Source organism: Acanthamoeba castellanii (genome assembly GCF_000313135.1).
Source record: "Acanthamoeba castellanii str. Neff unplaced genomic scaffold scf7180000084641, whole genome shotgun sequence".
NCBI lineage: Eukaryota > Discosea > Longamoebia > Acanthamoebidae > Acanthamoeba > Acanthamoeba castellanii.
Genome location: NW_004457343.1, coordinates 258,034 through 286,013, shown reverse-complemented (window position 1 = coordinate 286,013; position 27,980 = coordinate 258,034). Strand labels below are relative to the sequence as shown.

The window sequence follows — 27,980 nt, the reverse complement described above, 5'->3', positions numbered from 1 at the left end:
GGAGCTGCTGCTTCATGGTCCACCTCGTAATGGGCACTGTGTGAGACTGACTAGAAAGCTGAAGAGAGTTGAGGGTCATGTTGTTCGCCCACAAGAGAATTCGACGACGCTCCACGACCTTGCCGGCGGGCAATACTGAGAGCGGGCTGGGATGCTGCCATACAGGGCTCAATATTTCGACCGAAAACTTGTTGTTTTCAAATCGATCTCTTTGGTGCAACTAGTGCAGGTAGCAGAGGAAGAAGAAGAGGGTACAGATGGAGGAGAAGATGGCGGTGCAGAGCATGGCGAAGAGGAGCTTGGTCTTGGTGGTTTTGAAGGGAGACCGCGGTGTGTGCCTGCCCGCCCAGCGCTTGAAGCCCCAGCACAGGCCCATTATCGCCCCGGCCTTGGACTCGGCAGTTTTCGAGGGAGACCGCGACATGCGCAGCCGGCCCGCCCAGCGCTTGAAGCCCCAGTACAGGCCCATCATCGCCCCGGCGACCACCACCAGAGTGGCCATCAACGGAACGATTACTGTCACCAGCACAGCCACCAGGTACAGCAATCCCATCAGTGCCATCGGCCCGGCGACCACCAGCTTGGCTATCAATGGGATGCCCGCCAGCACCGTCACCAGCACAGCCACCAGGTACAGCGCTACCATCGCCCCCTTCTATTTTTTGGTTGATGGTTTGCTGTCAGCACAAGCAATGTTGCTGGGGATGGTGGTCGTACCACCCTCCGGTCGAAGTGCGGCATGCAGCTACGGCGCTTGGGCGGCGCCTGGTCGGCCATCTGGCGCTCGTTCTCCAGCTGCGCGATCCGAGTCTTCTGGGCCTGTGGCATTGTGGGACCACAATCAACAATGTGATGCGATCAAGATAGCCATGACGGTGGTCTATCGTGGAAGGCCAAGCGCACCTCAACTGTGGCGTGAAGCTGCTCGAGGTGCAGCGCCACGTTTTCCTTCAGGTGGTCCTCCACCCGGTCGGCCCGCACCACGGCCCCGCAGCTCTCCGGGCACGGCAGGAGGTCGTCGTGGGCGATCTCGGCGTAGGGCCTGGGCCAAACCACACCACCACCAGACGTCGTCGTGGCGGCGGCCCGCTTGAGCAGTGCCTGGATGGCCTTGGCCGGGCGGAAGTCCTCGAGGGCCAGCTCGCGCCCGCACGGGCAGCGGGTGTCGAGGGCCGGGCGCTCGACGGCACACTGCCAGCACCACACGTCACCGCAGCACGGCGACGCGACCACGTCCTTGGGCTCCTACATGGCGGTGTCGAGGCATCAGCATCAACCACCACAACAGTCGAGTATGAGGAGGCTAACCTTGCCGCAGGCGGAACACTGCACGAGACGCTGAGAGATGGTGGCTGCTGAGGCGTCCTGCAGGTCCAGGCTGGGCGACTAGGGTAATTGTTGGTGCTCATTGTACTCTTGTTTGTCAGGACTGTGACTGGCCTCCAGGATGGTTCTTGAATGCAAGCTTCTTGGCCAATACCTGTGTTTTCGAGTGGTGCAGACGTGTGCGTCGGTGACGGGTGGAGAAAAGAATGACATGCTGTGACACTGCTTCGGAGCAAAAAATATACCATCCAACATAGGAAAAAAGAAATTAAACGAAGAAATGAACGAGGAAAAGAAAATCAACCCCAGGAACGACAAGGTCAGGAGGACAGGGAGTTCACGAGGGTGGAGAGGAGGGCCTGGTAGTGGGACATGGCGGGGTGGCCGAGGGCCTTGAGGCGCGCTGCGTAGTCGGCGTAGACCCGCGTGAGCAGGCCCGGCTCGGGCTTGCGATCGGCCGGGCAGGCCTGGGCCAGCAGCGCCGCGCGCCCGAGCTCCCCGGCCTCGTACAGCAACTCCACCGCCTCCGCACCTTCGCCCAGCGACAGCAAAATCTCGGCCGCCTGCGAGCCGCACACGCCACACGCCCACACACACACACACACACCGCACGACACACGCAGTGACGTCAGCATTGGTCAGCAGGCCTCGCGGGGGAGAGTGGTACCTTGGCCTTGCGTCCGGCGGTGACGAGGTGCGCGACCCAGTGGCGCAGGACGGCCGCGGCTTCGGCGTCGGACAGTACGATCTTGGCCAGCCACGCGGCGTCGGTCCAGCGGGCGTGGTCCTGCAGGTGGCGACACGCCTCCGCGCCGCGCCCGACCAGGCACAGCAGCTGCACTCCGTCCTCGAGCCACCCGCTCGCCACCATGTTGTGCGCCACCTCGCCCACCTTCGCCCATTGTTGATGATGAGACGCAACACGACACGGCACGCACATAACACGCACATGACACGACACGCGCGTGTGCGCGCACAGGCAAGTGGGGAATGAGTTGACGCACGGTTTGCTGGAAGGACTGCTGTGAGTGAGAGGCGGCAACGACGCAGGCCTTAAGCATGTCCGGATAGAAATTGGGGTGCGCAGCGGGCGTGTCCAGCAGGAGACGCATGGCCTTGTCCCTCTCCCCGAGCAGCAGATCTGCATGACCGTGTCCACACACCACTGTCAGTTTCTTTTGACACGGCACGCACGCACGCACGCACGCACACGACACGACACGACGAGAACAGAGGAGCGTACGAAGATCGGTGAGCTTTCTGGAGAGGTCGTAGGTGATGTTGGCGCTCGCTAGCTCGCTTGCTCGAGCACGCTCCCATTCAAGCGTGCGCGCCGTGCGGCTGCTGCATAGCACGCCGAACTCCAGCTTGGGTGCTCCTCCGCCCGCCTCAGCTGGGATTGAGGCCGCCGCCGACGCCGGAGGTCGGCTGTTGGGGTCATCGCCGCCGTCGCCGCCAACAACTCCGCCAGAAGCCGTCGTCGGCGTCGCTTGCAGCGTCGCCCGCTTCGATGTCAGGTCGTCCACCGACAACGACGAGGCGGCGGTGCCCTGCGGCGGTCCAGCCAGGAAGTGGCCGGCCAGCGTCCAGAAGCGGATTTCTGTGCAGACACACACACCAAGTTCAGGGAGGCTCGCGACACAAGACTTGGTGTGGGGGCGCGGCGTACCGTTTTCGTCGGCAAAATAGGTGGCCACGCGCCGGCAACGCTCGGTGATCGAGAGCGACGGGTCTCGCAGCGTCTGTTGGTGGGCCACACCAAGAACCAAAGCGAAGCGCGACGGGGAGATTGTCAGGGCTGAGCCCTATGGGGTGCAGGCTGGATGGGTGGCTACCTGGAGAGTGTCGGCGTCGAGCGCGTCGAGGGCCTCGACAAGGCCACGCGGTACCTTGGACCGCGGATGGAGCAGGTGCACCTGTCGAAGGGCGGGCGTCGAGTCAGCCCCAACATCTCAAGAGCCCAGCCCGCCGGAAAGTACCTTGAGCATGGCTGGGAGGAAGCCGCCGAGGAGGGCGGGCGAGTGGAGCGGCGCCTCCTCGGCGACGTGCTCCCACAAAATGGGCGACGGCGAAGACGAAAGAGACCGGTCGAGCACTCGCACGCAGCCATCACTCGTGGCTGCCGAACACGACGACACACGTCGGTGGTGAGTGGGATTGATGAAGAGGGGGGGGGGCGAGTTCCAGAGCGTACAGACGACGGGGTGCGATGGGGTGAGCCAGTCGAGGTCCAGGGCGCGCAGGTCGCGGCTCTTAAGGTAGCTGCTGGTGGAGATGCGCACGCCGTGGTCCACGTCCCACACCCCGAACTCGCCCTCGCTGAAGTTCACGAGAATTTGGTGGCCCTTGTCGCCGGGCGCGAACTTCAGATCATCACCACAAACAAACAAACAAACAAACAAACAAACAAACAAACAAACAAACAAACAAACAAACATCATTAATGGCTGGCAACTTGATGAATCGGTTTAAAGAGTTCAAGTGCAAATGTGTGGTCGTACCACGATGTTCCTGACGAGACCCTTGTTGGTGTTGAAGACGCTGCGCGTTCCCCCCCACAAAGAAAAGAAATGAGAAGCTATGGACAAGGGCGAGGCGCGTGTACAAAGAAAAGCAGAACGTACAGGGCGCGCTTGGTCTCCAAATTGTAGCAGTGGATGGTGCCCGCTGTGTCACCACTCACAAGCAGCGAGTCCTTCCTGCATTACATGTGTGTGCGGTGTGTTTTAGAGGCACAAGGCGTGGGTGCGGTGGAAAAAGAGGGGTACAGCAGTAGTACCAGGCAATGGAGGAGATGATGCCGGTTCCGACCTCTCCCTGGAAAGGGACCACCGTGACTCCGCCATCGCCCACCGAGTGTTGGTGTGTCGTGCCGTCCGCCAGCACGAACATAAACTGTTCGCGGGGCCGAACACCCGCGCCTGCAGGCCCAAACCAAAAGCGTCAGCATGACGGGTCGTACGTTGGCATGTGCGATGGTGCGATGGTGCGTGTGGCGTGTGTGCGTGCGGAAGAGGAAGGAAAGAGCACCGGTAGGAGTGCCTTGGGTGGGACACCAGTCGAGCGCGGTGACCTGCGAGGCCTTGAGAAGGGCGATCGTGGAGAGGGAGGCGATGTCCCACAACTCGAACGGCTTGTCCTTGAGCATCAGCACAAAGTACTGTCGCAAGGGCGACACCCGCAGACCGCGGATGAACGTCGCCTCGGCCGCGCTGCTCTGCGCGCATTCCCCAAATGAGTGGCGCGCCAACCACCCACCCACCCACCAGTCTGGCTCTCTAGTATGCGCCCGGTTCAGGCGTACCTTGCGGATTTCGCGCAAGCGGCCCGTGTGGAGGTCGAGCAGGAAGACCTTGTTCATGAACTCGCCCTTGCCCACGCTAAAGAATTTTTTTTAACGTAATTTTAAAAAAAAATGCACTGGGGTCAGTCTGGGCCTTACGGTGTAGTTGGGAGAGCGAGAGGGGGAGTGGGAAGACGGACTCTTCACAGGTGTAGAAGATGAGCGTGGAGGCGGTGAGCCAGTACAGGCCGCGGACGGGGAAGTTGGAGGGCGCGATGGGTCCGTGCACCAGATACTGCGACCGTGTGCGCAGCTTCACCATATCCACAATCTATGCCACACGACACACGACCCGGGCAACACGACTGTAAGCGACGGCTTGGGGGGGGGGGAGCACAAGGCGAGGGGAGTGTGTGCCTGAATGGTGCCGTTGAAGGTGCCGAGGGCGAGCAGGGGGTGGCCGCGCTGGGCAAAGGGCGAGACGGTGACCGTGCTCACCGGGTTGGACAGGTGATGGGCCTGCCCGCTCACATAAACGCGACCGCCGGCCCGCGTGGGGCTGCCTCCCTCGACGAAGTCCCACCGCCACCTGCGTCCAGATCGATCAGCAAACACCACCACCACCACCACCACCACCACCACCACCACCACCGGCAGTGTACAGGTTGCTGTCGCTCATGAGGCCAATGAGCTGGTGCGGCTGAAGCGGGCTGACGGCGATCCCGTAGGCGCCGGTCTGCTGGTTCTTCTTGCCCGGCTTGAATTGCTTGGGCGCCTCGCACAAGCATTCCCGATAAAATGTGTAGCTCTGGCCCTCGTGCTTCTTGTACACAATCAGCCTACACTCGGCCACACGCGACACGCACCACGCGACACACAGGTGACGAGAGGTTTTCGATGTAGCAGCAAAGCACGAGGTCCACATGGTAGAAATAGAGAAGCGCTGCGTACGAGCCATCGAATTGTAGACAAAAGATGCGCGTCGGGGCGCCCGACAGGATCATGTGGCGAAAGGGCGACTTGCTGGCCTCTAACGCGATCGTGCCCACCACCTGCACCGCATGATATGACAGCACACAACCCATCGTGAGCTCTCTCAATGTGTCACACTGCTCTGGGGTCTATGAGGGGAGGCCGTCGATGCAAACGGTGGGCGCGTGCCTGGTGTAGGCCGAAATCGTAGGCGAGGACACGGTGCGGAAAGAGGAAGTAGACGACGTGCCGCGCTGTGGGCGAGAAGGCCATCTGGAGCAGCTTGCCGGCGCCCTCGTGCTGCCCCGCGCTGTTCCGCAGCACCGCCTCCCCAGCCGGCGCCGAGCGCGGCTCGCCGACTACACGTGTGGCCCATGTCAAGATGAGCGTTGAGTCCATGAGAACTGGGGAGAGAAGAGTACGAGGAGCGCAACGGTACCGTTGATGAGGTACATGTTCCCTTCGGCCGAGGCCGCCCACAGCTCCTCGGGATTGAACCGGTCGAATTCGACAGCGAGGAGCTTCTCGGGCAGCTCTCGGCTCCACAGCTATGCTCTCCCACCCCGCGTTACAGATGGTGTGAGTGTATGTCGTGTATCATGTGTGTGGTGTGTGTCGTGTGTGTCGTGTGAGTGGTGTGTGTGTGGCGTGTGGTGGTAGAGTGTGGGACCTTGTTGCCGGTAGCGGTGTCCCACTGGATGATCGTGCTGGGGTGGTGCAGAGACAGCAGCAGCGAGGGCTCCTCCGGATGCCAGCTCAGCCCCAGCACCGCCGCATCCTCCTGTCCGCTCTCTGCCAAAAGAAATAAATAAAAAAAATTAATGATTAATTAAAATCACTCTCATGAGAAGGCGCGGGTCCAGATGGACGAAAGAGAGGCACCCATGGTGGCTTTGATCTCGGCCTTGAGTACGTCCCACACGATCACGCTGCCGGCCGCGTCGCCCGATGCCAGGATGAGCGGATACTCGACCGAGGTCTTGTCCTCCCAGCTCTCGTGGCCCCTGTCCGCAGCGCCGCCAACAGCACTCCGGTTGTAGCCCACTGCTCGGTGCGCACCTCGAGAGAAGTGAAGAGGCGAGGAAGAAAAGAAAAGAGAGCGGACCATTGGAGGCAGGTGACGGGTGCGCGGTGTTCGTCGAGCGTCTGGAGGAGGGCGAGCGAGGACGGGTCCACCACGACCACGCAGCACTGGCACCCGTACGCCGCCAGGCCCTGTCGGCCCCACGCCACCGCCCCTTTTGCCGGCACACGTACGCACACGTGTTCGCTCAGCTCCCGCCTGCGCTCAACAAGAAAACAAAGCAAAGATGTGAAGAGGAAAAAGATGGGGTACCCTTGTTGCTCTTGGAGGGGCGGCCAGGGAGGACCCGCCGGCGCGTAGAGGAGTGAGGAGACGGGGCGGCCTGAGCATCTGCGACGGGGGAGAAGGCGGCACTATTGCTGCTTCCGCTTCCTGCTGCGCCAATACTCCCGCGGTGCCGCGTCGGCACCTCAGTGCTGCCCGAACCCGACATGTTCATGTTCATCTGAGTCTTCTGTTGTTGGACGACGCTCGCCGCCAACTCTTCTTCTGCCCCTTCTTCGCTCGTAATCCAATTTTATAAAAGAAAAAAGTCAAAATGAACCACAAAACGCAACATCAGTAGCCCACTTGGGGTCGGCAAAGGACAGGTGGAGTAAAAACCCTGTTGCAGCTGTTGACTCTGTCAGTTCCTATTAATCTTGTGCGGCCCAGATTGAGGCCATGGGGTGGTCGCGGTCGTTGAGCACCTCTGCGGGAGCGACGGCGCGCAGCAGCCCCCGCACGGCATTTCTCCGGCCCGGCGCACCAGCGGTGTGGGCCTTCCACTGGGCCGCCACCGTCTCCTTCGTCTCTGCGTCTCTCAACTGACCGTAGCTGGTCAGCAGGGCCGTCACAGCAGCGGCCACCTTGGCCCGCAGTCCAGGCTCCAGCGTGGCCGCCACGAACTCTGTGAAGTCGGCTTCGGTCATCCGGGCCAAATAGTAGTCGTCCCCGTCGCTCTCCTCGTTGTACCACTCGCCGTCCTCTACATCTTCATCTTCATCTTCATCTTCGCCTTCTTCCTCTTCCTCTTCCTCTTCCTCTTCCTCTTCCTCTTCCTCTTCCTCTACGACTTCTTCGCCTTCCTCTTCTTCCTCGTATTCGTCTTTGGCGGCTTCGTCAAGACCGTCGCCTTCACCCGCAGCGTCGTCATCCGCATCACCATCATCATTGGCCTCATCACCATCCTCCTCAGCCTCCACCGCTTCGGCTTCTTCTTCATCTTCGCCATCATCATCTTCCGTGTCGTCGGCGTCGATCGTTTCCTTATCACCGTCCTGGGCCAGGTGCTCGCTCACGAATGCAGCCAGCAGGCACAGGGCCTTCACCCGGTTGACGCCCGGGACCGCCTCAGCCTGCAGCGCGACCAGTAGCAGGTTGGCCAGGCTCTCGGCCTTGGCCAGTACCTGGGCTCGCCGGAGCCTGGGCCGATGGGTGGTGGAGTTGAAGGGCAACCACTCCGTCAGCTCAACGATCGCGCTCGGGTCGACCTGCGACGCGTGGTCGCGGCCGAGCAGCAGCACGAAGGGCAGGTAGTGCCGCAACTTTGCGCCCGACCGACCATCAGCCGTCACCAGCGCAACCGACAGAGGTAGCGCCCACGGCTCCAGTGGGGTCGGAAACTTGAGCGCCAGCTGGCCTGGAGTCCGAACATCCGCACCCGCTCATGTGAGTGTTGTTGTGTCGTGTGCGCCGTGTGTCGTGTGTGTGTCGTGTGTGTCGGAGTGTCGTGTTGTGTGTGTGTGTGTGTGCGTGCGCGCGCGCGCGTGCGTTTTGTTGTGGGTACCGACGAGTTTGAAGAAGCCGTGCTCAGACTCGTGTGAGGATAGGCCAGCGCGGAGTCTAGCGACGATCGACGGCAGCACGTCCTGTGCGAGCTGCTCTGCGCGGGCGGGGTATTGGTCAATGGCCCGTCTCAAGAGGCCGATGACCGTCTCCCTGTCCCAGTACTGGTCGTTCTGTACAGGCAAAACGGGCCTTCAGTCAGCGCAGTGTTACTGTCACGGTGTGTCTGAACGTTGGAAGAAAACCTGAAGGAGGGCTTGCAGAAGTGGTACGAAGCCGGCCTCCCGAGCCAGCAGCCACTCCAAATCTCCGCCTTTGTCTTTCTTGATGAGCAGAAGCAAGAGGCTTACGAGGGGCTTCGCCACCTGGTACCATCATCAGCTCTCAAACCCAAACAATCTCCAGGCCAGCGTGCGCACCGGCAACTCATCGTCGAGCGGGAGAGAGCGAGCAAGGACCGTCACACAGTTCCGCGCAACGACCTTGATCAGCGCAGCTGGCAGGACAGCTGCATCACGATGCTGTGAGCAATCCAGCCCGGCCTGCGCGAGTGGGTGAGAAGTACCGCGCGAGTGGATGAGGAGCGAGGCGAGATCCTCCACCAGCTCACACCTGGCATAGACGCCGGTGACCTCGGCCGACAGCGTTTCGGTGGACAGAAGCTTGACTCCCCTGGCCAGCAGTGGGGCCATGCCCGCGGATGTCAGCAGCCTCCAGCGAGTAACCAAGCCATGCAGCAGGCTGGACACTTGACAGCCCTTGAAAGTGAGGAATGCAGAGAATGAGGAGTGGAAGTGAGTATGTTGCGCCTGTCGCGTGCTATGTATACAGTACTGTACCGGATGGGTTTCCCACAGGTCCAGACATTCAGTAAAGATCTCGGCCTGTAGGTGTTGGTCCAGGTGCTGGTCATGGCAATCCAAGAGTGTGCCCAGTGCGCATAGAGCCTGCGTGGCCACCCGCAGGTGGGAGTCGCGAATGAGGCGGCACAGGGCGTTGGCCACCGCGGTGATCCGGTGGCCTGGGAAGTCGCCCGCGTTTGGCAGCACATCGATTAGCAGTGTGCAGCAGGCCGCCCTGATCTCCATCTGTCATTCATGAACATGAGAGTAGGATATCTTGTGTACGTATGTATGCAGGAAGAGAGAGCGCACCTGAGGGTCGGATAGCCCGGCGATCGCCTCAGTGAGTGCGACCTGGCAAACCTCCGCGGCGCAGGTCTGACTGCTGGCCAACATCGACAGCGTGAACAATGCGCATTCTCTGCTCCACAGGTTACATCGTTAAGTGGTGAGGCCAACCAATCCACCATCAATCCCCTGAGATGATGGCCGTGATGGAATGACGAACCGAGCTCTCCAGGTGTTGGACGGAAGCAGCATCTCGAACACTCTCGCCTGCAGCTCCGCCAGCCCCGAGGGGTGAGCGCTCAAGAACTCGAGGCAGCTGAAACAGACGTCCCGAAACGACGGCGGTGTTACGCCTTCCTGCTTCCTCACGTCGTTGCGTGCCTGCTGTCGCACGGCCTGGGCTACGCTGCCGTGCAGCTCTTTGGGCAAGCGCTCGAGCGCGTCGCTCTTCAACGCGTCCCAGTGCTTCGAGAGGCAGTCTGTGGCCAACCACACCAGAGACGGCACGCTCGGCTCTGGGAGCTTGACCTGCTTGATGAAGGCCCGCGCCAACCTGTGTCGAATACCTCGTCATGAGCACAAATACATTGCATAACCGTCACCTATCTTCTATCATCTATCATCATCATCATCATCATCATCATCATCATCATCATCATCATCATCATCACTATGCGTTCTCATTGACGTACCGAGGAAGGTGTTGCCAGCCGTCGAACAGCTCGGCGTTGAAGATCAACGAGAAGATAGTCGATGCCCCGACCAGCACGTCCGCGTCGATTTCGCGCTCGAGCCATTCGAGAAGAAGCAGTGGAGTGCGGTCCGGGGGCGGATTGACGTGCTCTTCGGAGTGCAGCACGTCAGTAAGGGCGACAAATGCCTCGTAGCGCACGCCAGGCGCGGGGTCCTCTACCGCCATAGACCACAGCCTCTTCGATCGAAGAACCCCACCAGTGAAGACACGTCAGCAACCAAAGAAAAACAGCCAACAATGGGGAAGGCAAAGGCTAGGTACGCTGTGATAGGACTCCAACGGTAGACCGATCCAGGGAAGGCGGCGCGCCAGGGTCTGGCGCACGTCCTGGTTCTCGTGGTGGGTGAGCTGCATCAGGCAGTCGGCCAGCGGTTTGGGGGCAGTGAAGCCAGACTTGTCTAAAGCTTTCACCCAACTCATGCCAGCTGCATAGTCGCACCACCGCACACGCACACGCACACGCACACGCACACGCACGCATACGATTACGCACATGTGCGTGAGTTCGCGCTGCACCGCAATTGCAATGTTAGCATGACGCGCAGTACCATAGATCAGCTCGGGGTCGTCCTGGTGTAGTACGCGCTCGACCAGGATGGCGCAGTGATAGCCGTTGAACTCGGGACCCGATTGCCACTTACCATTGCTTTCAGGCCTGATCGGCGCGAGACGCTGGATCGCTCTCAAGCACTCCAGCAGTCGTCGGGCAACCTCGGGTCTCTGCTGCGACTGTGCGACTGCTGCTGCTGCTGCTGCTGCTGGGTGTGGCGGTGCGCAGCGGCCATGGGCAGAGCGCGCTCGATGAGCTGCCACATGGCGGTGACCCACTCCTGCTTGACAACGCACAGCCGATGATGCCCGTGGGGCGATGAGCGTGCATGGACGCCCGCGATGAAGCGCTGAAGCACGACCGGTGCCAGCGCCGCGAACACCTCCTCCTTCGTCATCATCAGTGACGTGGCCGTGTGGCAGCCCAGTTGGGCCGGTGCGGGGCTGGTGGCGCAGGGCAGCTCCTTGAGAAGAAAGGCCAGGCAGCCGCGCGGAGTCGTATCGGCAAAGAGCCACAGCATCAACCGCTGCACAGCCTGGAACTCAGCCGGCGATGGGCTGTCGTCGTCTTGGTACCGTTCGACATCATCGCCACCATCGCTGCCGCCGGACAGGTGCGGCACCAGTGCCGCCAGTACTGCCTGGCCTCTTTCCTCCGCCACGCCATGTCTCACCCACTCAGCGAGCACAACCACCTCCGTGGCTGCTGCATCTTCCATCAAACTTTGGTCCGGCCCCCTCTTCTCCATCACGTGTTGGTTGGTGCAGGTTGTAAAAAGAAAGGCGAGGCCTCTTTTCACTGAACCGGGGAATATATTTTATAAAATCTCCCAATGGGCAGGAGTACACTGTCCTCACTGAAGCTAGTCGCAGCCACCTATCCGCTGGCGGCAACAACGCTGGAGCGTGCGTGGACCAACTCCTCCGCCCCTCACCGCCGTCTTCTTCTCCTCAGCCAGGGGTGTCGTAGCTGTCGTCGGTGCCATCATCATCATCGCTATCTTCCTGTTCCGTTTCCGAGCGCTCCTGCTCAAAGTCCTCATCGTACGCTGAAGTCGCTGCTGTAGTGCTCGTGGCAATCCTCTTGGCGTAGGTGGCTCGGCTGGGTGTAGGCCTTCCTGAACTCGTCGTACGACAGAGGGTTGAGCGTTGATACGCCTATGGCGTGGACGGCGTCGATACGCCTACGGCCCAGGCTGCCCGGCAGTCGCACAATCTGTCACTCCACACACCACAACGCCCTGGGCACCCGCCGCGCCGTGATCCGCGCCTGTCTTCGTCTTGTCCATTGTGAAATCAATCTCATCGCCAATCAACACGACTGTCATTATTGAAGTGTGCAAGCCGAGGAAGTGGTGGTGTTTGTTGTGGGCTTCTGGACGGAGAGTTGATGGAGAACCGCCTCTGGGAGGTGGCACACAAAACCGCCAGCAGCAATCGGTGGCGCCAGTTCATCAGCCATGGCGGACAGGGCCGAGTTCTCAAACACCTCGTTCACTGGGATGTGCAGTGTGGTGTGTGTGTGTGGTGTGTGTGTTGGGCGTTTAGTGTGTGTCGTGCGTCAGCAGGTCGCCGACGGGCCAGATGATCCATTACAGGATGCGAGAGCGCACCTCCGCTGCCGGTGAGGTTGCTCACCTCGGCCCAGGCCATACCGAGCTCGAGAGCCAGTGCCTGACCTTCGGCCGCGCTCACCTGCCTGTGAGCTTCCTTGTCACTCTTCGCCCCAACTGTGGTGGGCGAGTTAGTCAAACAAAACAAAATGAAACAAAACAAACGCCACACAAGTGCAACCGAACAGAGTGCACGTACCGAGTGTCATGACCAGCGGTTCATCGTTGCCGGCCCCGGTGGTGTTGGCCAGAACGGAATTCACCCAGCGTCCGACGTGGTCGAACGAGGCGCGGTCGGCAATGTCGTAGACCACCAGCGCTACCCGCGCCGCGCGGTAGTATACACGCGGAAATGAGTTGTAGCGCTCCTGGCCATGTGTGTCCCACACTGCAGCACGTTGATATGCGTGCATGCAGATGAGAAAGAGTAAACGCCGCAGGTCATTATGGGGTGGTGCCTTCAATCATGACGCGCAGTCCGTCGAGGTCGAGCTTCTTGAACCCCAGGTAGTACCCGCACGAGTACTCACCGGTTGCGAAGGTCCCCTTGACAAAGCGCCGTTCGAGCGCGGTCTTGCCCACACCTGATCACCACATGCGCCTCATATCAGTCCACTTTGGTCTACGAAAAAAGAAATACACCAACACACTCTGCACATCGAATAAGGCGTGGTACACGGACCCGTGTCACCGAGTAGTATGAACTTTAAGGTTGGCAGCGCCGATGACGATGATGATTTACGATCGGCCAGCGACCATTTTCCTTCCTCGTGATCTTGTTGTTCTTGTTCTTCTGCTCAAGTTGAGGAGACAAGGCGGCATTAGTGCAGGTGCACGTGGGTGTGTGGACGGGGATTTGAAGATGCGAGAGGGGACGGTACGTTGCCTGCGGCGGGCGAGGCGCCGACGGAGCCGAGGCTTGAGCCACGCCAAATACCTGCTCTTCCAAGGTATGTCTTTGGCGTCGACCCACCGGGCGTCACAGAACCGGCGCCAGAGGCAGTTGACACTGCTCAGCTCGTTGAGCACCTGCAGTGCAGCATCATATATCTGCGCGTTAGATGCGTGTGCGTGTGCGTGTGCGTCGTCGTGTGTCGGCGTGTCGTGGGCCTCGTGTGGTGGTAGTGAGGCGTACGGAGCAAACTTGTGCGACAGTACACAGGTCATAGGGATCCAAAGCCTCGAGCACACGGAGCAACACTTCATCGGGCAGGCACAACAGTGGGCACGTCCGGTAGGCGTGTACCTGAAGCATGTCCGCCATTGCGCCATGTCCGGCCTGCCTCGCCACCTGCTCTCATCATAGTGGTGGCTCAGGATTCAGTTCGGTCTGGCCGGTTCTGAGTCGGGTTAGGGTGTGGTGTACCTCCGATGCGTCGCCGTGCGCGCCCACGGCCAGCGAGTTCGCCCCGTGTGAGAGGAGGAGCGACACCACAATCTCGTGCCCGTGTCGGGCGGCGTAGTGGAGCGGCGTCTCTCGGCGATGGGCATCGCGCTTGTTCTTGCCATAGTCGTCCACATACTTCCCTGTCTCATTCCGCGAGCATGATGAGCTGATGGAGAGAGCTACATGTAAGGTTACAAGAGGCGAGCCCACCTCGTAGGAGAAACTGCACAACGGGCCAGTTGCCGTTCGCACAGGCCACGTGAAGCGGCGTGGCGCCACTACCGTCTAATGCAGGCCTGCGTGCCCCGGGCCAGACGCACAGGGCCACGTGTAACGTGGTGAGTGGTGGTCCACTACAAAGGCCTGCGTGCCCCTGGCCAAGGTGTGGTGCGAGGGGAGGGGTACTCAGTGGCGCTGGCGCCGTTCTCGAGGAGCAGTTGCCAGAGCTTGACCGACGCCGAGGGCGCGAGCCACGCCCTGATGCCGCCGATCAGCCGTGCCGCTGTCGTCCCCGCCTGGACGAGAGCCAGCAAAGAAAAGGGGTCAAGCTCTCGCGGCGCGGTCGCTGGTGGTCGGCGGCGGCGGCCTGGGAGGTACCTGGCGAGGGAAGGGTCCCTTCTCGGCCTCGGCCAACGCGTGCAGCTCTGTCGTAGTTGTCGTCGTTGCGTGGGCGCAGCAGCGGGCGCCGTGGTCGACCAGCAGTTGCGCGATGGCCAAGTCCTGGCGTTGGGCTGCGACCAGCAGCGGCCACCCACCCGTGGTGGCGTCCCTCTCGTTCACATCCACCCCCTCCTCTGCGCGCCACGGTGCACCGTGTACACCCAAGTTATGCTCTACTTTGGTTGAAGGAATGCGAAACGGAGGCATCGTACGGGCCAGGAGGGCCATCACCCCTGCTTCATCACCCTTGATCACGGCCGCTATGAGGCGGCTGGAGGCTTCCACGCCTGCAGGCGTCTCTCTTGCATCCATCGCAAATAAATATTCTATTTTATTTTTTATTTACAATCTCTGATCGCTAATCTCTGATCTTGGCGCCTAATCGCATTTGAGCAACGACGTGGCGGAGGGCGTTGAGAGATTGCCACCACCAGTAGGCGAGGAGGGCGATCAGGCTGTAGATCAGGCTCGCGTGCCACACCTCGGTCGCGATTCCCAGCAGATGCGATCTTGTGGGATGATGCCGGCTCTGGCTCGCGAGCCAGACGATGATGATGGCGTAGGTGACGAGGTAGCACGTGAGGTAGAGCGCCTGGTACCATCGCTTGAGCCTCCATGTTCGGAAATTGGGGATAAATGGCGAGCATTTGTGCAGCGTCGAGCCCAATTCGGTCCAGGCGAAGGTCTTCCACAGGGCGAGAGGCTGCTCGGGCGAGTCCGCGTGCCACCAGAAGATGGACTGGATCGCGATCGCCAGCAGATGGTGCACGAGCATGCTCGAGGCGCCCTCGCCCTCGATCACCAGCATTGCCGAATGCACGGCGTAGACGAACACGCCGGCCAGGCACAACGCCTCCACCACCCTGTCCTCGCAGTCCAGTACCACGCACACCGCAAACACCGCCGCGCTGTGGCCCAGCATCAACGCGTCGCCCGCTCGCCCCATCTTCACCTTCTTCGTGCACACAAGAAAGATGGATGACAAAAACACGACTTGAAATGGTGTGGAACAACGACAAAGAGAGATGAAAGAGAGAGAAGAGGGATGATGATGGCCATCAACGACGACACCTAGAGGCTGCTCGTTGAGGCCTTAGGCGCGCGGCTGCTCCTCCCAGCCAGGGAAGGCCTCGGTGAGGAACGGGCGGAGGAGGGCCTTGATCTGCTCGGTCGACGGGTTGAGCGTGGCCAGGGTCGCCGCGTGCGACGACGCCTCGCCGGCGCCAAAGTAGAGCGCCCTGAGCTGCTCCAGCAGGCCGCGGATCTCCTCGTCGCCCAGCACCAGCCCGTGCAGGTCCGGCGCCGCAAAGGCCAGCACGCTGAGCGCCTTCAGTTCCTGCTCGACAAAGAAGATGAAGAAGAAATGATGAGATGAAACTGAACATGATGGCGGCGGTGATGATGATGACGGTGGGTGTGATGATGAAGGTCGGGAGGGAGGGGGGGGGGGTCGGCGTACGTGGATGAGGGAGATGGAGGCGGAGGTGAGGTTGGCGATCCGAGCGGGGGCCTCGGCGGGAAGGGCCAGGCCAGAGGTGATGGTGTCCAGGAGCCCCACGATCTTGAGGCTGCAGCCCTCCACCAGTGATCGTCCGTTGATACTGCAGCGCCGCACACACGTCAGCACGACACGACACACACGACACAAAGAACACGACACCACACACACCACACATGCGCGCGCGTGCGGTACATCGCAAGACGTACCGGTGCGCGGCGGCGGGGAAGGCGGCCTTGACGAAAGAGTAGACCTCGTCGCTGCCGAGCTGCTCGGTGTCCTTGCCCAGGACCTTGGCCAGGTACTCGGGGAGCATGTCGTTGGTCTTGAGGAGGCTGGCCATCGGCGTCTTGCTGTCCCAGATGCGCTGGAGCAGACCGACGATGGTCTCCGTCTCGCCCACGCGGGGCGGCAGGTGAGTGCTCGCGATCGCCAGCATCAGCGCTGCGCCGAGCAAAACGTGTTAAAAATTGCAACACGACACGACACGACACGACACGCACGGAGAAGAAAGTGACGGCGGTCGGAGGCTTCGTACCGGTGCCGCAGGCGTTGTTGGCCCTCTGCCTGTTCTCGGCGGTGAAGCACTGGAAGGCCAGGCTGCAGATGCCCTGCACGAAGTTGGAGAACGACCGGCCCACGACCGGCCTGTCGCCGCCGGCCGACTGCGGCTCGGGCTCGAGGATGTTCTCGATCTCCAGGTACAGCGTCTCGAGCGTCTGCTCCAGCAGAGTCCTCTCCTTGTCCAGTCTGTCGACACACGCGGTGAGTGTCAAACCGCACACGGCACACACACACACACACACCACAGTAGAAAAAAGAGTAGCACAAGCTTCGGCATACCCGCACAAGCGCTTGATCATCTTGTAGCACTCGAGCACCAGCTTGTCCTCGGACCAGCCGTACTGCTCCAGGATCGACAGGAGCGCGTTCAGGACCACCGTCTTGCCCTCCCAGCCCTTCATCACCTTCTCGATGGCTCGCTCGAACTTCTCGCTGCGCTCGCTGACCATGAAGTCGGTCGCCTTGAGCAGCAGACGCAGCGTCGCCTCCAACTCCTCCTTGGGGGCCTCCTCGCCGTCCTTGCCGCCGGCGCCGCCGGTGCTGAACTTGGCCTGGAGGTACTTGCTGATCTGCTCGAGGCCCTTCTTCTCGATGAAGGAGATGGCGTCGTCCTGGCTCTTGACCAGGACGTCGAGGTAGCGGATGATGTTGCGGCTGTTCTGGGGCAGCTTGGCGGCCTTGAGCACGAGCGGGAGGTTGCGCTGGCGGTAGTCGGCCGAGAAGTCGCTGATGAGCTTGAGCGTGGGGAAGATCGAGTCCGAGGTGCGCGGGTAGGCCGGCGAGAGGAGGTACGCGTTCTTGACGGCCCAGTCGAGGTTCTGGTGGAAGGCCCACTTCTCGAGGAAGTTGGGGTCGGACAGGCAGCAGAGGTGCATGAGGTTGTAGAAGTCGGAGAGCGACTCCTCGTTGAAGGCCACCACCTTCTCCTTGGCGTTGAGCGACGCGAAGAAGTCGAACATGGGCGTGTGCATCTGCGGGCAGTCGGTGATGAGGCGCACGTTCTTGTCGCAGTCCGTGGCCACCTTGAGCCAGAAGCTCATCAGCTTCCGCTTGTTCTCGTCACACTCCGTCCGCGCCTTGTCCAGTTGAATGTACACATTGGCAAAATCGTCGAAGAACTCCGCAAACTGTTGACCACAGACGACCATCAATCATTAGCACGTGGGTCGTGAGTGCGGTGTGTGCGTGTCGTGTGTGCAGTCGGGCAAGGGAGGAACGCGTACGATGAGCTTCTCGGACGGGCCGCGGAGGCACCACTTGAGGAGGTCAAAGTACTGCGTGAGTTTCCAGTAGCCGAGCGGGTAGTCCTCGGGCGCCTTGTTGGTGGTCAGCGACTGGTCGCCCTTGGTATTCCGGCGCGCGGCGGGCAGCAGGGAGAGGAGGTGGCGGAAGAGGTCGTGCAGGACGCGCACGTCGGCCTCCTCGAGCTTGTCCGGCATCTTGACGCCGATGCGGACGCCCTTCTGGTCCACGATGTGGGTGGCGCCCGGCACGAGGACCTGGATGAGCTGCTGGGCGGCGTCGCGCACAATCTCGTGCGGGTTGACGATGAGCCACGTCTCGACCCAGCTATGCTTGTGCTCGTAGAGCCACGTGCGGAGCGAGGGGTTCGTGGGCGCCACGTCCACCAGGTAGCGGATGGCCTCGCGCGTGGCCATCTTGAACTTGAGGTTCGACATGATCACCCGCAGGAACTCGCTCATCGCGTTCTCGATCCTGTTATGACCGGTCGTTGCGTGAGCCCCTTGTCGCACGACACGACACGACACACACCGCACACGCACCACCACACACACGCACGCGCATGGTGGTAACAGTACCTCTTGGGGTGGAGGGAGTCCTGGAGCGCGAGCACCTGGGACAGGACCTCGAAGTAGGGCTTGAAGCGGTCTGAGTCGACCAGGTCGATGCCGGAGCAGATCTCCTTGATCACCTTGCGCGACATGTCCTCGTTCTCCCAGCACAGGTGGACAGCGATCTCCGCCATGCCCTGCGGGTTGATGCCATCGGACAGGATTTTCTGTAGACACAACAATTCCAGGAATGGAACGCATCAGCACACGCGCACGCACGCAGCACGACACACGCGCGCGCCGAGCCGAACCTTCCAGAAGATGTTGGAGTAGATGAGCTCCTTGTCCTGTTCGGGCATGTGGAGGAGGGTGCTGTTGGGCAGGTGCGTGGGCGGACGGCCGAGATCGGCCTGAGCGTCGGTGGAGCAGCTTCGGACCAGGGCCGAGAGCATGCCCACCATGTAGTCCAGCCGCGGCGGGTTCTTCTTCTCGCCCATCTTCGCCCTCTTCTTCTTGCTCGGCTGCGTCAGCAGCGCAAGCGTCAGTTTTGTTTTAAGAGGGATTAAGAAGGCGGTTGAGGTGGATGGGCGGTGGGGGTTTGTACCTTGCCGTGGAGGTACCGCAGGGGCGACTCCTCGCCCAGGTAGAAGTCGATGAGGAGGCCCGGCACGTGCTTCGCGAGCAGCAGCTGCCGCTCCTCGTCGCCGATGAGCGCAAAGTCGCGGAGCACCATGAAGTAGTGGTCGAAGTTCTTCCAGTACTTCTGCATGCCGTCTTCCAGCTGCTCGTGTGCCGTGGTACGCGTGTGCGGTGGTGGTGGTGTGAGGTGAGTCAATGCCCCACGGTCGTGGGTTGGTGAGAAGGTGGTGCGAACGTACCAGGTAGAGGTAGCTCTGGAGGAATCGGACCACGATGGAGGTGGGACGCAGCCGCTCCTCGTCGTCGTTGGAGTCGTCCCCGTCGTCATCGGAGTCCTCCTCGACCTTCATAGGGGTAGTCTCGACGGGCTCCTCCTCGTTGTACTTGATGCGCTCGGCGGGCGCCAGGAGAGTGAGCGCGTGGACCAGCAGCGACGCGAACGGCTCGCGGGCCTCGGGGCCGGGGCAGATGAGCAGCAGCTGCTCGACCCACGTCATGTCGGACTCGAGCCTCTCCAACAGCCACTGCGGGTGACACACGACACAATGTCAGCCACTTTGCATCACTGGACGGTCGCTCCGGCGCAGAGAATGAGACGTACTCGGCTAGCGGGAACGTGGCGGGAGAAGAGGGTCTTGAGGTGGGCGACGTAGCTGGGCAGGTTGCCCTTGTCCTTGGCGTGGGACAGTGTCTCCACGATGAAGCGGGTGCCCAGCTCGATGGCGCGCATCGTCGGGTGCGCCATGTCGGGAGCGAGCGTGGCGTCTGCATATACAACAAAACATTATTATTATTATGTTGTTATTTTTTTGTATTATTTATTGTTAATTTTTGTTGCAGTGCTGGGGCGTACCAGTGACGGGAGCGGACTGGTCGAGCTTGACGACGGACCAGAGGAAGTCGAAGTAGTCCGGGTCGAAGATGTTCTTGTCCTGGAAGAAGGCCATGTTCTCCTCCCAGATGCCGTTGTAGATCGGCTCGGGGACCAGCTGGGCCGCCTGCCTCTCCTCCAGCACGCGCACCGGGTGGATGGGCTGGGCGGACGACGAGGCGAGAGTGAGCACCAATTCTACCAGCCCCGTGTCGTGTGTGCGTGTGTGGTGTGTGTGTTGTGTTACCTTGACCCGCTGGTAGAAGAGCATGTAGGCGTTGTAGGTCTTGGCGCGCCACTTGGGGACGTGCTTGCCGGCGACTTCGTCCCACTCGGTGACGGTGTCGGCGCCGCCGAAGCAGGTCTTGGGAATCTCCTCCGGGTCGAACGGCTCCACCAGCGTGTCGTTGAACTGGTACCACTTGCAGGCCTCGCCCGCCACCTTGGGCAGGCGCTCGCGGATGAACGAGTAGTAGTGGCCGTAGTCCGCCGTGCCCGTGTGCACGAGAATGCCGGCCAGCTCGTACTTGTAGTACGACTCGTCCCTCTGCGGGAGGTCCTCCACTGTCGACACGACACACGACACACGCACACGACACGACACACATCGCAGATATGTAAGTTATCTGGAATTTGAGCTATGCGCCGATGCGAAGTGAATGTGACGTACGCGAGGTGCCTTCCTTCTTGGCGAGGCCCTCCTTCGTGTAGGGCTCCATGTCGAGGATCATGGGGAACTGGCACGAGTCGTTGAGCTTGATCCGCTTCATGGTCTCCAGGTCGAACTCGAAGCGCTTGAGGTGCACGATGAGGTTGTCCGGCAGGTTTTTGACGCAGCAGCGCTTGAGCGCGTCGACCTTGGCGTTACACTCGGAGCAGTGGAACTTGTTGTCGCCCTCGAGCATGTCGCCCTCGACGTAGAGCGCCAGACTCTCGAGGATGCTCTTCTTGTTCTTGATGTCCAGGCTGAGCGTGAAGAAGTTCTCCTCTCGCTCCGAGACGTGGGTGCAGTCCTTCGAGATGATCTGGTTCGACAGCGCACCGCCGAAGAACTGGCTGAGCAGTTTCTCCTGTACAACGTTGTCCGCAACACGCACGCACACGCACACACCACAAAGCGTTTCAAGCAACGCGTCAGTACATGGTGGCTTCTTCGCCAACTGGCACAGCGGCTCTGTGGGCTTACCTCTTGCGTCTTCTTCAGAATGCTCTCAAGCCGGTCCAGGAGCATGTTCATGAACTCGTCCGCGTCCTGCTGCTGGCCCACATTCATGGGCTGTCACGAACAAAAAATTTATTGTTAGCAAATAAATAATAAAACAAAAACAAAACAATAATAATTAAAAGTAAAAATGAATAATCATTTAAAAAATAAATAAAAATAAGCAAGCAAGGCGTACCTGGCCCTCCCAGTCCTTGTAGGAGCTGCAGAATGGTCGGGTGTCGTAGTACTTCTTCTCGCTCTCCTGGAGGTAGCCGAAGATGGTCTGGAGCTGCCAAAGGAGGCTCTCCTCCTTCTTCTCCTCGGAGTCCTGCACCTCGAGCATGCCCCAGCGGAAGCCCGGGATCATGAAGAACTGCTGCATGAGCGAGTTCATGTAGCAGGTGGCGCCCAGGTTCTTGAGGCCCACGTAGCCGCACGCGGCCTTCTCGTAGGCCGACGGCTGGTACTTCCACAGGCTGCGCTTTTCGCCGTCGCGGTGCTGCTGCACCAGCAGGTCGGCCAGCGCGGCGTAGTTCTCCTGCGTCGAGTCGGCCAGCTCGGTGAGCAGGCGGAAGGCGCAGTTGCGCGTGCTGGACGTCTTGCACTGCGGCGGCGCGTCGGGGCCGTGTCGCTCCATCGTCGGGATGTTGAACAGACACTTGTGGAACAGCTCGTGCACCAGGCCGCCCCTAATGATTGTTACAACAACCACGTTCACGCCGTGTAAGAAGGAAAAAAACCTGTACCAAGGCATCGTCGTCATCATTCATCATTGGGTGAAGTGAAACGGACCTGTGCTGGGAGCCGGCCTTGTTCTTGAACTCGAGGTCGGCGCTGACCAGAGTCTTGAGGAGGCTCATGACGCCGTAGAGCACGTGGTCCACCGCCTCGCTGTTGCGAAGCTGCAGCAGAGGGAAAACAAAAACGCACGGCTTAGGCCACAACTGTACAACCGGTCGGTCGGTCGGGCAGTGCTGCATAGGTACCTCGGCGGTGGGGTGGTCCTTGAGCATGGTGATGAGGTGGTCCAGCAGCTCGGCAAACTGAGACGGGTTGACGCGAGCCGACATCTGCAGGAGACGGTTGAGCAGGTCGAAGTACTGCGCCGAGTGCGGCTGGGTGTGCTCGATGGTGCGCAGCATGGCCAGCAGCTTCGCCAGGAAGTACGGCTGAGGCGCCAGCTGCACACCGCTGCCCGCCAAGAACCTGCGCAGGTAAAGGAAGAGGCCGTGAGCACTACGAGGCGTGCGGTGGTGTGCGCGTGCGTGTGTGCGATGAGTTGCAAGACCCGGAAAACGTACTCCTCGTTCACGATCGTGGACAGTTTGTAGAGGGTGGAGATGGTCTTCTCCCTGATCTTGGGTTCCGGGCTGCCGAGCAAGATGGCGGCGAGCCAGGCGTCCATGGCGGGGTTCTCCAGGAAGGCCTGCAGCAGGTCGACCGACGACAGGCAGCACGCCAGCAGCGTCGACATGATCTGGCCCACGATCTCCACCTCATCCTGATCACCCCCAGCCCAGTCAGTTACGCTATTCGACCGTAGGCCGCGCGAAAACGGAAGAAAAAGCTGCGATGGAGGGCGCGTACAATTTCCGGAGGCGGCGCCAGCGGGTTGATGAGGGCCTCGTCCCGCTTCTCGACGTCGGTGGCGGCGCGCATGCTGAGCTCCATGAGCCGGGCGACCAGCTGCTTGCCGTCGGTGCAGTTGAGCAGCACGACGCCACGGAGCCTGCTGACCGTCTCCATGCCATCGTTGACCGTGTGGGTCTCTGTAAGAAACGACAGAAAACGGAGAGCACCGGCGGTTTATGAGTCATAAGTCGATAGAATGGTATGCATAGGGTTTGGGCTAGGACGACGTACCGATGGTGAAGGAGTTGATGATCTTCAAGAGCAGCGAGAGGCAGACCTTGCGCTTGCTGCCGCGAGTGACGTCGAAGAAGTCGCAGGTGAGCAGCGTGTTGACGAGGTAGTTGACGCCGCCGCGGGCCAGGAACTGGTTGCACCACTCGGCCCGCTCGGCGTTCTTCTCGGCCGAGTCCTCGGTGGGCTGCATGAGGGCCTGGACGATCTGCAGCGTGTAGAGGAGGTTGAAGGTCGAGGACCGGTTGAGCAGCTCCTCCCAGTTCAGCTGGGCGTCACCCGTGCGGATGTCCGCCAGCGCGGTCAGCATCTTCTGGTTGGTGGGCAGCATCATCAGGAGGTCCCACGCCTGTTTTTTTCCACCACCACAACCCAACATAACGAACCGGTTAGCCGCCGCCAACGCAAAAGCATGAATATAACCAACACCCAAATAATAATAATAACAAAATATGATACAAAATAAAGAAAAACGCACCAGCTGAGCGCTGTTTCCGCCGAGCGCGAGCAGCTGGAAGATCTGCTCGAAGTACTGCTGCTTGGAGAGGATGGAGCTCGGCAGGGCGCGCTTGTCGGCCTCCTCCTGCTTCGGCTTCTGAATCGCGGCAGCAGGGGTGCCAGGCTGCGCGCACAAATTTGCACAACATGGATTAGTTCATTAATTTCAAAGGCCAATCAAATAATAATAATAATAAAAGTACCTTGACGACTCTGTGGATGATGTGGACGGCGTGGCCGTCGTTGATGCGGGCCTGCTGAAGGGTGTCATTGTCGTTGTGAAGCTCCTTGCCCGCGGTGATGATACGCAGGAGCGAGGGGTCCTTCTTGATGTGCTCGGCCACCTTCTGGCGCAGCGTCGCCACCGTGTCCGAGCTGTAGATCTCCAACTCGAACTTGGGCCCGGAGATGATTTGGATGGGAATGCGGATGAGCTTGCCCTTCAGGCCACCGTGCCTGGCAGGGGAAATACAACGTGGCAGCGTTAGGACATGGGGGGGGGAGGCGGATATAAATTATGTGGCAAGCGAGGCGGGCGTACTTGCTGCCGACGCCCTCAATCTCCTCGATGAAGGCCTTGAGCACGTTCAGACAACGCACAATGCGCTGCTGCGAGGCTGCGTCCTGGGGGCTGGCGGTGGCCTGGACATAAAGGAAAAGATGAAGTTAGGTCAGTACGACTGATCAGCTCTCACGGGCGCATGTGTGGTGGCAGCGTCAAAGTCAAGGTACCTTGGCAAACGCATCGGCGATGAAGCCCATGCACGTCGCCACGTGCCTCTCGCGCAACTCGCCCAGCTTGGGCAGCAGCTCGGCCGAGGTCTGCGATGGAATTCCAAGCCACGTCAGCAAAACGAAACGAAACAAAACAAAAAGATCATTGATTGTCGAATGGGAGAACCGGGGGCAAGGCGGTACCGTTTTGTGGAGCTTGTTGAGGAACTCGATGGCCTGCATCGCCACGCTGTCGTCCTTGGGCTCAACGGCGGCCCGCCAGGCGTTGTCGATGCCGACGAGGTCAAAGTTGAGCACACGGAACACGCCGTTGTCGCCCTGGTCGAACCGCTTGAGGAACCAGTTGACGTAGCGGAAGAAGTACTCGAAGAAGTGGAACCCCTTCTGGGTGAGCGCGCTGAAGTCCATCAGCGGCACCTTCTGCTCGAAGATGTACTGCGTTGACTCCTCGGTGATGGCCTGGAACTGCTGGCTGTTCCTCACGTTCTGCACCCAGAGGAAGCCGTGGTCGCGCTCCTCGAGGGTGAGCGCATCGACGATGACCGACGCCCAGAAGGCGTCGATCTGCGGCGCCTGCAGGACCAGCGGCGAGTGCGACAGGATGTACTCCAGGAAGTCGAGGCGGTCCTTGATCTGGAAGATGTAGGCCTGCTTGCCGACGAGCGCCTGCTGGTTGAGGTCCACGCCGGTCTGGCCGGCATCGGCGAGCGCCTTGGCCGCCTCCTTGGCCTTGCTCTTGAAGCGGTGCAGGTCCTCGAAGAAGGTGGCCATCAGGCCGCTGTTGACCTCCAGCAGGTCGATCATCTGCGCCTGCGCCTCCATGCCCTTCTCCTTCTTCGCCGGGTACGAATCTGCATTTTGGCACAAGAAACGCCGCCATGTCAGAGCTACAGGCGCCGAACCGTGGTGGAATTCCAGGAATGAAGCGGTGGTGGGTGGTGTGTGGGGTACCGAGCAGCTTCTGGAGGAGCTTGAGCGAGAACGGGACGGACTTGCCCTCCTTGAGGTTCTGCATGCAGAGGCCGATGTACTTGGGCCGGAGCTCGTGGCAGTAGACCCAGGTGAGGAAGGTCTCCAGGAAGCGGAAGGCCTCAGTGGCCGTGGCGGGCGGCACGTCGGTCTCGTCCTGGATGATCTCCCACCAGATGTCGACGCCGTACCACTTCTTCTCGCCCTCCTGCGCGACCAAAACAGCAAACAAACCCAGCCGCATACAACAGTAGCGTTAGTCCCAGCTGGTGATGTGATGACTCAGTGAGCCCATGACACTACATGATGGAGAGAGCAGACATACGGGCAGGTTGAAACACAGATTGATCCCTCGCACGGAGATGGCCTGGATGAGGGAGAACGTGTGCGTGTCGTAGCTGGCGTAGGGGATGGTCTTGATCTTTTGGAACAGATACTCCACCGCTTCGGCCGGCAGGACCGTGCTCAGCTCGGCCAAGCTGTTGTAGATGATGTGGCAGATGGACTCGTGCTTACCCTAGATTGTGAGGTTGAAAGAGAAATGAAAAGAAAAGAAAATGAGTATTAGATTCCTGTGCGGACCAGAGGGGGAAAGGGGGACGCGTACGATGGTTGCGCTCCACATGAGGTCGATGTGATGATTCTGGATTTGGTTTTGAATGGCGAAGAATTTGGCGATGTCGACGGCCCTCTTCAGCAGCTCCTGGTGGATGGAATGTACATAAATTTGCTCCATTATCTTCTGGTTGTTCAACCACTCCACCATTTGCCTGGAGAGTCACACGGCACACAGCACACCAACGAGTCAGAAGCGGTTGTCGGAACCCAACAACGCGACGCGTTGTAGTTGTTGTTGGGCGTCAAAAAGAAGTAGTAGACGACGTACTTGGAATCAATCCAAACGTTGATGGCGGCAGGGAGGTTGCCCTGCGAAGCGCGGTCCGTCTGCCTCATGCGCTGCTGGTAGTCCTCCTTCCTCAGGACGAGGTCGACGTATCTCTTGATGTCGCTCAGGCCCATCAGCCTCTTCTCCAGGTAGGGCGACATGAACATCTTGTAGGCGATCGCCAGCTCGAACTTGTCCACGAGCTGCGTGGTCTCCTTCGGCGCCACAACCCTGCAGATTTTGATAGTGATGAACAAGGGCGTGAGTCATTGAGGTCATCCAGTCAACTACGAGCAAACGGCAAAACATGACTTACCGCAGCAGGGATTCCATGCTGGCGCTGATGTCGCCCAACACCTTCCGGTTGACGCCCTTGAGATCTGCCGTGTGGACAAGGCAAGAAATTGTGAGAAAAGAACAGAAAAGGTTGATGGTCGCCACGATGCTAAAGAGTCTCATGAACGCACCCTCGTCGCTCATCTCCAGCAAGCGAGAGAACACGACGTGTCGCAGCTGCTCCACAATCTTGCGCACCAGTCGCAGGGGCAGGTACTCAAGCAGCTTGACGATGGGCTTGAGCAGCCACTTGATCGCGTTGGCGTCGAGTTTGCGCTTCTCGTCAGCCAGCTTGGAGATGAACAAGTTGAAGCCGTCCTTCTTGCCGAAGAAGGTGATGTTGGCGGTGAAGAACGTGGGCTCCCAGTTCAAGCTCTGTGTGAAGCAAACGAGCAAGCAAGAGTGAGGCGCGAGCGAGGGCACACCACAGGATGAACACGTGGCCTTCCTTTACCTTCCTGTTGACAAAGGACTCTGTCTCCTCTTCGTCTGAGTCGTCGCTGTCCTCATCAGAGTCTGTCATCGTTTCCTGTTTAAAAGTAGTACATGACGGTTACTTAGCATCACGTGCCGCATTACAAAATCGAGGTGATTCGAGATTTGCAAGTTGATTGCGCTGGTTTGGTGCAGCCGCGTGAGAGGAGAGAAGGATCATGTACTTCGCCACCCTTGGAGCCGTATCGCGAGTAGAACGGCTTCTGTGTGACGGTGAACAGGCGACAGAGGGTCTGCAGCAGCTCCTGGACGTAGGTGTCCGCCTCCACACACTTGAGCGTAAACTCGATGACAACGGTCTGGAAGAAGCGGTTGACTCTCGGCGCCACACCCTCGGCCAGATCCCTGCAGGTGCATTACATTTCATTAAATCCAAAGAAATCTGACTTCTGAAATAAATGGCGGCAAAACGCATCAACGGGGCGGGGGGGGTTGCCGCGCGGCTTGCAGATTACGTGATCTGAACGCCAGCCGGCAAGGTCAGCCGTGCGGGTGGGATCGTGCACGTACCCGCGCTTGAGCAGAAGAAGGATGAATTTGGGTAGCATGGTGCGCAGAAAGTATTCCACATTCTCAACCGGGCCGAACTCGCTGTTCACAATGGCGCGCATTATGGCCTCGATCCGCTCCAACTGCTCGGTGGGGTTGGCCTCTGCCGAATTCACCGCCATAAGATCGGCATCAGGTGAGAAATTCTTGACCAAGAAGCTCAGCTGACCCAATTTTATGGCGTGCGATTGACGGCTGTACCATTCTTGAGGGCTGTCTCGAGGAGCCGGCACTCCTTCTTCACGTCATCGAGCTTGGGCGCGCCCTCTTGCGCCTTTGATGTATTCATATTTCCTTCGTTCTTATCTGAATGCGCTCTCTATCACGCAACGCACTCAAGCGATGAATCTTCCTTTCTCTATCTCTCGCCGACCTCTGCCTCTCTTCCTCGAGTGCGTTCTATTCTCTCCTCGAGGACAGGTCTACACAGATGAGGTTTTAGATTGTTTGGATGTGATGTGCACACCACAGCGGCCAGCTTAGAAAAATAAAATAATCGAAAATTATTTTCGCTGCTGGCGCCCTTTCCGCGAAAGTTAAAAGTAGGAAGCCCAG

At 59.9% G+C, this 27,980-nt stretch overlaps 5 protein-coding genes and 1 pseudogene across 5 annotated transcripts; all 6 read right to left on the bottom strand.

Moving 5' to 3' along the window:
* Window positions 1-220: 220 nt before the first annotated feature.
* ACA1_365440 lies at window positions 221-1,273 on the bottom strand (annotated as a pseudogene).
* Window positions 1,274-1,646: 373 nt separating this feature from the next.
* Window positions 1,647-7,104, bottom strand: ACA1_365430 (WD domain, G-beta repeat-containing protein; the record flags this gene model as incomplete). Its single annotated transcript, XM_004335940.1, has 24 exons — window positions 1,647-1,889; window positions 1,994-2,218; window positions 2,331-2,467; window positions 2,570-2,926; window positions 2,996-3,068; window positions 3,162-3,242; window positions 3,306-3,445; window positions 3,521-3,689; window positions 3,828-3,867; window positions 3,951-3,993; window positions 4,095-4,247; window positions 4,357-4,543; window positions 4,631-4,706; window positions 4,810-4,940; window positions 5,108-5,198; window positions 5,272-5,448; window positions 5,561-5,661; window positions 5,801-5,985; window positions 6,021-6,129; window positions 6,252-6,373; window positions 6,464-6,585; window positions 6,687-6,863; window positions 6,918-6,987; window positions 7,020-7,104. The coding sequence occupies 24 exons, from the start codon at window positions 7,102-7,104 to the stop codon at window positions 1,647-1,649; spliced, it is 3,294 nt and encodes a 1,097-aa protein (XP_004335988.1).
* A 196-nt stretch (window positions 7,105-7,300) lies between these two features.
* ACA1_365420 (HEAT repeat domain containing protein) lies at window positions 7,301-11,614 on the bottom strand (the record flags this gene model as incomplete). The annotated part of the gene is made up of 13 exons (XM_004335939.1): window positions 7,301-8,053; window positions 8,120-8,286; window positions 8,434-8,605; window positions 8,705-8,797; window positions 8,852-8,940; window positions 8,998-9,190; window positions 9,272-9,520; window positions 9,587-9,656; window positions 9,783-10,115; window positions 10,255-10,493; window positions 10,578-10,741; window positions 10,865-10,971; window positions 11,028-11,614. The coding sequence occupies 13 exons, from the start codon at window positions 11,612-11,614 to the stop codon at window positions 7,301-7,303; spliced, it is 3,216 nt and encodes a 1,071-aa protein (XP_004335987.1).
* A 290-nt stretch (window positions 11,615-11,904) lies between these two features.
* ACA1_365410 (Ras subfamily protein) lies at window positions 11,905-14,753 on the bottom strand (the record flags this gene model as incomplete). Its single annotated transcript, XM_004335938.1, has 12 exons — window positions 11,905-12,081; window positions 12,265-12,362; window positions 12,479-12,595; window positions 12,678-12,846; window positions 12,950-13,062; window positions 13,161-13,271; window positions 13,360-13,507; window positions 13,614-13,769; window positions 13,845-14,005; window positions 14,076-14,161; window positions 14,271-14,380; window positions 14,463-14,753. 12 exons carry the CDS (start codon window positions 14,751-14,753, stop codon window positions 11,905-11,907), a joined length of 1,737 nt encoding a protein of 578 aa, XP_004335986.1.
* A 130-nt stretch (window positions 14,754-14,883) lies between these two features.
* ACA1_365400 (uncharacterized protein) lies at window positions 14,884-15,471 on the bottom strand (the record flags this gene model as incomplete). The annotated part of the gene is made up of 1 exon (XM_004335937.1): window positions 14,884-15,471. One exon carries the CDS (start codon window positions 15,469-15,471, stop codon window positions 14,884-14,886), a length of 588 nt encoding a protein of 195 aa, XP_004335985.1.
* Window positions 15,472-15,618: 147 nt separating this feature from the next.
* Window positions 15,619-27,714, bottom strand: ACA1_365390 (ubiquitin domain containing protein; the record flags this gene model as incomplete). Its single annotated transcript, XM_004335936.1, has 36 exons — window positions 15,619-15,861; window positions 15,985-16,126; window positions 16,233-16,467; window positions 16,562-16,773; window positions 16,867-17,714; window positions 17,811-18,303; window positions 18,408-18,607; window positions 18,692-18,901; window positions 18,985-19,161; window positions 19,259-19,543; window positions 19,621-19,784; window positions 19,873-20,053; window positions 20,138-20,454; window positions 20,561-20,960; window positions 21,077-21,166; window positions 21,291-21,783; window positions 21,887-21,996; window positions 22,081-22,300; window positions 22,396-22,595; window positions 22,682-22,863; window positions 22,958-23,306; window positions 23,436-23,579; window positions 23,659-23,911; window positions 23,997-24,097; window positions 24,188-24,277; window positions 24,374-25,041; window positions 25,142-25,367; window positions 25,485-25,676; window positions 25,767-25,929; window positions 26,046-26,276; window positions 26,362-26,425; window positions 26,513-26,756; window positions 26,836-26,910; window positions 27,041-27,221; window positions 27,387-27,528; window positions 27,627-27,714. 36 exons carry the CDS (start codon window positions 27,712-27,714, stop codon window positions 15,619-15,621), a joined length of 8,613 nt encoding a protein of 2,870 aa, XP_004335984.1.
* Window positions 27,715-27,980: the final 266 nt, after the last annotated feature.